General features: G+C 36.6%; 1 protein-coding gene across 1 annotated transcript; it reads left to right on the top strand.

Annotated features, from left to right (window-relative positions):
* The first annotated feature begins 635 nt into the window (after positions 1–635).
* On the top strand, positions 636–8,051 carry LOC112039244 (AT-rich interactive domain-containing protein 4). The gene is made up of 12 exons (XM_065780839.1): positions 636–1,587; positions 1,737–1,925; positions 2,601–2,654; positions 2,800–2,888; positions 3,828–4,104; positions 4,255–4,311; positions 4,612–4,643; positions 4,952–5,087; positions 5,173–5,346; positions 6,606–7,223; positions 7,704–7,841; positions 7,914–8,051. The coding sequence occupies exons 1-12, from the start codon at positions 1,435–1,437 to the stop codon at positions 8,034–8,036; spliced, it is 2,040 nt and encodes a 679-aa protein (XP_065636911.1). The 5' UTR covers positions 636–1,434; the 3' UTR covers positions 8,037–8,051.
* Positions 8,052–8,494: the final 443 nt, after the last annotated feature.

The raw sequence follows: 8,494 nt of genomic DNA, 5'->3' as shown, positions 1-8,494 counted from the left end.
AAAGATATTAAGTAAAGTTATTGTCTTAAATTACAACTAATTTTATAGGTAAATTTGTATAATAATAAATAAATAAAATAAAAAAAGCCTACACGGTGTACAAAGAACACCTTTTCTACTCTTTTCCAGGAATTTTTGGTGCTTTAAGGCCGAGTAACGTTTTCAATAGTTTAATGAACTGGAGCTTCGAACTAAACGGAACAGGCCTCCCGTAGCCAAACCAAGATCAAAAAAAGAAAAGAAAAAAATTCCATAAAAAAAATTAAAAAATAAAATAAAAACTTACTAAACGAAAAGAAACATAAAGAAGACTATGACGACCAGTAGTAAAACTAGTAAAAAAAAGCAATCCTTGAACATTTGTTTTGACTTTAATCTATCGAAATCTATTGGAGCACTGACAACGTTGTTGTTAAAATTCACCAAGTCCGAATCTAATGGCCACCAAACTATGATGCAAATTATCCCAAAAACTTTATAGTACTATTCGTTTGGTTCAATTCCTTATGAGAAAAAAAAAAAACAACCTTTTCTCTATTAGTACTTGTTTAATTATTGTTCACATATATACAAGTTTGGATTCTTGTGTTCTGTTTCCAATCAGAACTTTTTTTTTTTTTTTTTATATAACTTTTATCACTTCTCTCTCCTTATTTTTCCTAGATTTGACGTTTGACCTGAAGTTAGATATATTTTTTAACATTTGGGAATATATATATAAAATATAATCTGATTTTTTGGTGAATATGTGCATTTGATTTTGTGTTTGCTTTTCAAGAAGTTGTTTTTAATTGTTATATATAGTTTCTCTTTTGAAATAAAATAATTGGGGGATATGAGAATTAAGGGACTAGGGTTACCTTTTCTTACTTTACTTCTCTATTGGGGTGCCTGTTTATGATTTCATAAGCTGCGGGCTCACTTGGGTCGTCGATTTTTTCTTGATTTTCTCAACTGGGTTGTTCAAAGCTCCTTGATTTCCCATCTGGGTCGGTGAGTTTTTCTGCTCTTATTGTCTGAAGCGGCGTGTTTTCTCATCTGGGTCTTGCCTATTTTTCTCTGTCTTAGCAGCTTTCGACATTGAATTTCTGGGCTTTTTTACTCTTTTGATTGAATCAGAGAGGTAAAGTTGATTGATTTCCTTGTTACCAGTGTTTGGGGTCTTGGATTTTGCCTCTTTTTTTTTTTTCCCAGAGATTTGGATTTTTTTTCCCTGTGGCTGGGGGATGTGTTGTACACTTCTTTCATTGTTTGATAGAAGGAAGAATTAAGTTAGAAATTTGATCAGGCTTGGTAGAAATTGGTGCAGCAGTTAAGGGGTTTTCAATCCCAGGGGGGATGCTATGATTTTTGGGCTGTAACTTTTCTGTATCCAGCATCTGAGGCTTTGTTGGGAAGGAAAGTGAGGTGTTTCTACTCTCTGGGAATTGTTAAATGATGTTTCATCCACAAGGGGCTTCAAAACACGCTTGTAGTCTTCTTGCTGTCACCAGTGACAAAAATTTTGAAGATAAACTCAAGAAGGATGTTTTGGAAGACAAGCCGAGATATCCCTTTCCAGAATTGGTGTCCTCTGGACGTTTGGAGGTGCAGTAATCTATTTTTGGTTGTAAATTTTCTATAATGAATATCAGATTGAAGAGTATTGCATATTTTATAGTTCCTAGTTCCTAGTTCCTAGAAGTTCATTGTTGGCTTCTTTTACTATAGTTATATTTATCCCTCTATGACTGCAGGTTCAGACTCTGAACAATCCAAGCAAAGACGAGTTATGTAAGACTCTGGAATCGTATAAGCCGAGCATTGTGTACTTGCAAGGAGAGCAGCTTGAGAATGATGAAGTTGGGCCTCTGGCGTTTGGAGGTGTTGGTGTGTCCACCCCGGATGCTATATCTGAGATCTTTGCTACCACATTGCCTACTGCTGTATGTGATACATCTAAGTTGAACATGTTTTTGTGGTGTAGATCCTTCCATTGTCTTACCACTCCCCGTTGTGGTGGGTGGGGTACGGGTTGCATCTATTTCTGAATTCGTGTTCTTTACAATCTCGTTCACTGCTAATTGGATTGCTACATGCATCTCCACCTTATACTTTCCTATGTGTTTGTTCTTTTTATTTTTATTTTTTAATCTTCCAGTGTTGGCTTTTGATGCTTATTGCACTTCCACAATAGAATCCTTAAATATTGGAACATATGGTCAATAGTGTCAGTATGGTAAAAAAAGGGAAGGTGAGTGAGTACAGAGACAAAAAATAAAAGGTTTAAAATTTCACTAATGTTTCCTAATCAACTGAATTGAACATATATTTAACAGTAAAGAGATATGGATTTAGCATGTGTGAGTCATTTTGGTAGAAAATTAACATTTGAGTAAGAAATCAGCAAGAATTCTGTAAGTACATGAAATTTGTAAACAAGTTCATCATAGTTTGTGCGGTTCTGCATGGTCTTATGTAGCTTAGTCCCATGAACCCCAACTGTTCTCCACCTTTTGTTAATAATGTGTTATGTGGCTGAGCATTTGTTTTCTTTGATATGGTGAAGGTCATTACTACATTTGGCATTTGATCTGATTTAATTTCAAATGTGTGTGCAGGTTTATTTGGAAATCCCAAATGGAGAAAAGTTAGCAGAGGCACTTCATACAAAGGTGACTTTCGAAAAGATTTCTAAGCATGCCTTATTGTGTTTACAGTTCATTATTATATTAAACCATTGAAAGCTTGTGTTTGCAATGGATTAATGTAATCTTTCGAGGAAAAATTTAATTGAATTGATATGCCTTATTGTTTCAGGGGATTCCCTATGTGATATATTGGAGGAATGCAATTTCTTGTTATGCTGCTTGCCATTTTCGTCATGCATTATTTTCAGTTGTACAGAGGTATATTATCTCTTACCAAAGTGCATGCAGTGGCTTTTACTTTAGTTTGGAATGTTCTGTGAATGAATAGTGAACACTTGAGCTTTAGATAAATGATGGGCTAATAATAGGAATCTTGGATAATTTACGTTTGTACATGCATACGTAAAAAAGAGTCACTTTATTGTCTTACATTAATCTGGAATGCCATATAGGAGTTCAATCAATTGGAGTTCAATCAATTAGGTGGTTGTCTGCAATTTTTGACACCCTAGTGACTAAACAACCTAGTCTATGAACAGTTTTTTTCTCTCTGCACGTTTGGAGGCAAGATAAATCATCTCATTTTGGAGCAAAACCACTCTCTCTCTCTCTCTCTCTCTCTCTCTCTCTGATTAAGGGTCAGATTATATGCATTAGCTTTTCTGCGTCTATGTGTGCACATGTCGAAACATGTTTTATAGGTTGATAAAATGGTATAATGATAAACCAGAAACTTTTTATGTTTGGATCTTTTAGTTATCTATTTTGGATTGTTGGCTAAATGGATAAATGGTATTTTGATTGAGCTGTTGATACTTGTCTAGATCTATGAGCTTGCCTTTGTGACCTCTCAATGAGGTAGTTTGGCACACAGCATTACATGGTATCCTAGCATGCTTCTTTTGAGCGAAATCCTAATAAATAAAATCTATTTATGGATATGACCAAGTGGTCTTACAAGTGCATAGGTAGCTAAATCAGGGACCCTGTTGCACGGAGGATTACACTTACAGGGTACCCAGATCCCTGGCCCTCACCAATGGTGCACATAGGCTGCTGCTGCCTCTGTATCTCTCTCTCTTTTTTTATCTTTTTTTTTCCTGGTGGGACAAGAGTTTGGGGAGGGGGAGTATTGGAGAGCTAAATTATATGAGCTTGAGATGGCATTAAATCTTTATCTCTTTTGTTGGATTGCAGTTCATCTACTCATACATGGGATGCTTTCCAACTTGCGCGTGCTTCCTTTAGACTTTATTGTGTACGAAACAGTCAAGTTCTTCCCGCTAACGGCCATAAAGTTAATGATGAGCTGGGGCCATGCCTTCTGGGGGACCGGTTGAAAATCAATGTTGACCCTCCTGAGGTAGATGCAGAGGAAGATGATGAAAGTTCTTTAGGTACTTTGCCTGCTATAAGGATACATGATGATGATGTGAGCTTGAGGTTTCTTGTTTGTGGAGTGCCATCCTCATTGGTGAGCTGGATTTATCTCTCTTTACTGGTCTTTATCTGATGGTTCTTCTCTTAGGAACATATGCACCTAATTTCATGCTTAAACAAACACAGCCATCCACCCACATATATATTTTGTCTGTAGTTTGCTTATGGACACATTTCTTTTCAGGATGCGTGCTTGTCAGAATCATTGGAAGATGGCCTCAATGCCCTCTTGAACATTGAAGTAAGTTCAATGACGATTGTCTGCAATTATTCTTCAATTAACTTGAGCTTATGTTTCTATTTTTACTTTATATCCAGTTATATAGTAATGTCTTGTCATGTATGTTCTTGCTGTCCAACTTGGTTTTCTCATTAAGTGTTAGTTCTCCTATGAAAAAAAGGAAAATAAGGATTATTAATATAATATGCCATTATATTTTTAGTGTTATCGACTTGCGTTTTGTGTCATCTTTTTTGGTGTGAGGGAGGTTTCAAATTTTCTGTATTGTTATTTCTCATTTTGTGCTTTATGTTGTTTCAGATTCGAGGGAGCAAACTTCATGGCAAATTTAGGTATTATTCATCTTGGAATTTGTTGATATCTACAGTGGATATATTTTTAATGTTACCTAGTTCCTTTTAAATTATTTTGGTTGAATAAGCTGCATGCTTACAAAGAGATGCTTACACCTGTGTTTGCAAGACAACATACTTGTTTAAGTTTTCTGTGTTTATGTTGATATGATGCTTTCTTGGGGTTTTAACATCTTCAAGATGTTTTGATCTTTTAAATTACCTCTGTTTTGAATGATTGCTTGTCTGCATTTATTACCCTGCCTAATAACTTTTTAATATGTCAATTCCTTTATAATGTGGTTCAGTGCCCCTCCTCCGCCACTTCAGGCAGGGACATTTTCTCGTGGTGTTGTGACTATGCGATGTGACGTAACAACCTGCAGTTGTTCTCACATCTCACTTCTGGTGTCTGGTAGTGCTCAAACGTGCTTTGATGATCAGGTAAGCAACAAGGATTTTTGTGGAAATTCATTTTTGGTATTGGAGATGTTGAGTTCTAATACTTTTATGATATATTTATTTTCAGCTCCTGGAGAATCATATTAAGAATGAAATTATTGAGAAGAGTGAACTTGTTCATGCACTGCCTGATGGTGATGAAAAGAAAATTACATTCTCTGAGCCTCGTAAATCAGCTTCAATTGCTTGTGGGGCAACTGTATTTGAGATTTGCATGAAGGTCCCTACATGGGCTTCTCAGGTATTTCAACTACAGAATCCTCCTTCCTCAATCCCCTGCTCCCCCTTTGTCATTGTAATGTTGTATTGAATTTTCTCCCCTCTTTTCCTCTTAATTTTTGGGCAACTGTAATGATTTTCTTTGTAAGGGTTGTGCTTTTTCTTGAACATGACCCTGATACAAACCTTATGCTTGATACGTTGAACATCAATTTTCAATGTTGAACTGTCAGTTCACTTGTCATTGGGGTTCACTTTGAAAGTGAAAGCATAGCATAAATCAAGTTGCATGTAGTATAACGGCACATAACGACCAAAATTCAGTTGATGATTTTATCTATGATTTATTTGGGTCTAGAAGTATAAATCTGTGATCTGATTCTGCTAATTAGGGGGAATCTTTATATGGCTGTAACCTTGAGCTTGGATTTAACTGCTAGAGATAATGGTTAGAGTAACCTGAATAAATGGAACCTTCCTTTTTGGGAGGCCTCAACTGTCTGATAATGTTACCTATAAGACTTTTGGATATCTGGATTCTTGCAGATTCAAAGACCATCTCTTACAATGATTACCTTCAATACTTAGACCTTCTCCCTTTTACATTTGAGAAATGAGGAGCCTTGAAGTGGCACTGATTTAATTACAACAGGGTTGATAGCTCATTATGAGCTTGTTCATATTGTTTGATTACTTACTATGATTATATGGCTTATAAATATGTAACAATAATCTCTATTGTACCTATATATATATATATATATTCTTAATTGTGCATGTAGCTGGATCAGTCTGTTCTGAACAGCATCCTCCTTCCTGCTCCCCCTCTCTCTATTGGTGATCCTCCACCTAGAACTTATAAGAGGAGGTGGTGCCACTTGAGCTAGAGCTCATTGGCACTCTTTTGCATCCTTAGAACCTGTATAAATGCAAATTGGGTGGATTCACTGTTCACCTTTCTTGAGCTGGAGTCAGATCTAACCTCTTTTAGGACAGTTAGATTGCTGGCATTAGGGCATTATGGTTCATTATATGATATTCTGAACTAGTTAGCACTGAACAATTTTAAGCCTCAGAGCTTGAGAAAATTATGCATGATTCAGCTTTGAGGCTCAAGGTCTTTGGCCATTTGCACCTCTGAATATATGGAAAGTTACTTGTTCTATGAATCTGAATTTATTTTGTAAAAAGATACTTTATTAAGCACACTTACTCTGTTGTGTTGATTTGGGGCAGCTAACTGGATGTTTATTACTATTTTTGTTGTGGTTTTATTATCAGGTTTTAAGGCAGCTAGCGCCAGATGTTTCATATCGTAGTTTAGTTGCACTTGGAATTGCAAGCATTCAGGGATTGCCTGTTGCTTCTTTTGAGAAAGATGATGCTGAGCGTCTGCTTTTTTTCTGTTCAAGGCACAGAAAAGATACCTGTAGAGACAATTTAATTTTTAGCAGCCCCCCTAGTTGGTTGAGACCACCTGCTCCCAGTCGGAAGAGGTCTGAACCAAGCCAAGGGACTACCCCTGCTTCTCATGATGGCATGTCTAATAAAATTGATGAAGATGACAGAGACGCTAGATTGCGGAATGGGGTTAGCATGCCCTTACTCCCAGCTAGGCAAAGATTGAAGGTTGCCGCAATGAGGCCTATTCCTCATGTTCGTCGCCATAAAATGACACCATTTTCTGGAATGTCTGAGGCAGATGGGCATGATGGAGGCCAAGTTAAGGTTACTTTGCCCGTTGTTACCCCTGTAAAGCAAAGTATTGTAGGATCAGCTCCCACAACACAACGAAGATCATATTCAAGCTCATCTCAAGCTAAGCAGATTATTTCCTTGAATCCACTTCCTTTGAAGAAACATGGGTGTGGTAGAAGTCCAATGCAGAGTTGCTCCGAGGTGAGTTGTCTAATTATGTTTTATATGACCAGCTATGGTTTTGACTGCAGATATGGCTGTTTTGGAAATCCATCATGCCTGTTCTTGCATCATACATTATGATGAAGAAATGGAAAATATACAAAACAAAATTATACATCCAAATTACAGTTACTTCTGTAGTAAAAAATGGAAGTAAAAGCAAAGCTTTTACTTTTATCAACTTCCTTAAATTTGTTTCGTTAATCACAGCATTGAATAAGAAAATTAATGCCAAGGTGGTTTGATGAGCCAATATCAGAATATCTTGCCCAAGGGACTCTTCAAAACACAGTGACTTTTTGTGGTAAATGTGTTTTAAAAATGAATGAAATGAAACACATTTTAGAAAAGAAACATTAGTGTTACGTCCTCAGAACGGAAGTTTAACTCAAATCAAAGATGCTTCTAGGTGAGGAGGAGAACTTACTCTACTTGGTTGACATTATAATTTTCTTGTAGGAGGAGTTTCTGAAGGATGTGATGCAGTTTCTAATCCTTCGAGGACATACTAGGCTTATTCCCCAAGGTGGGCTTGCTGAGTTCCCAGATGCCATACTTAATGGGAAGCGTCTTGACCTATACAACTTATACAAAGAGGTGAGTTCATTGAATTTTTCTGGTTAGTGGGAATTAATACAATTTGTTGCTGAAGAGTTCATGCATTCGTAGGTGGTTACAAGAGGAGGCTTTCATGTTGGCAACGGTATCAACTGGAAAGGGCAGATCTTTTCTAAGATGCATAATTACACAATGACCAATAGAATGACTGTATGTTCTATAATCTTTCTTTGATCTTCTTGATTTTTAGTTCTTTCAGCAATGGTCTTTAATTTTGGTTCTACTATGCAACCTTTGGGGTTTCTTTCTTTGTTTTTGTTTTTGTTTTTAATTTAATTTTTGGGTTGGAGAGAGAGAGAGAGAGAGAGAGAGAGAAGGGGGGGGGGGGGGATAATGCCTTTTTAGCGTATTACCAACACCCTGTCAAAGCAAATAGATTACCCAAATAAAATAGCGTTATAATAAATGTGTTTTTCACAAGTATTTGTGATTAACAATAACTCTATTCCTCATAGTAGATTCAAAATATGCTTGTCACAACTTAAAATCCACATTTAAATACTTTTGTTTAAGCACCTGAGGACTAAGCATTTATGCCCTCCCACTTGTTTTACCATCCTTCCTTGCCCTCACCGTTCTTCCAATTCCAACACACTCCCCCCCCCCCCNTAACTTAAAAAAAATGTTATATT

Source organism: Quercus suber, unplaced genomic scaffold, assembly GCF_002906115.3.
Source record: "Quercus suber isolate HL8 unplaced genomic scaffold, Cork oak 2.0 scaffold_248, whole genome shotgun sequence".
NCBI lineage: Eukaryota > Viridiplantae > Streptophyta > Magnoliopsida > Fagales > Fagaceae > Quercus > Quercus suber.
Note: the sequence above shows the minus strand (reverse complement) of the source record. Positions and strands in the feature narration are given on the sequence as shown.

Coding starts and splice junctions, on each gene's coding strand:
- LOC112039244 (XM_065780839.1), top strand. CDS start 1,435: ATGATGTTTCATCCACAAGGGGCTTCAAAACACGCTTGTAGTCTTCTT. Junction 2,655..2,799: donor CAGAGGCACTTCATACAAAG/GTGACTTTCGAA, acceptor TTATTGTTTCAG/GGGATTCCCTATGTGATATA. Junction 4,644..4,951: donor AAACTTCATGGCAAATTTAG/GTATTATTCATC, acceptor AATGTGGTTCAG/TGCCCCTCCTCCGCCACTTC.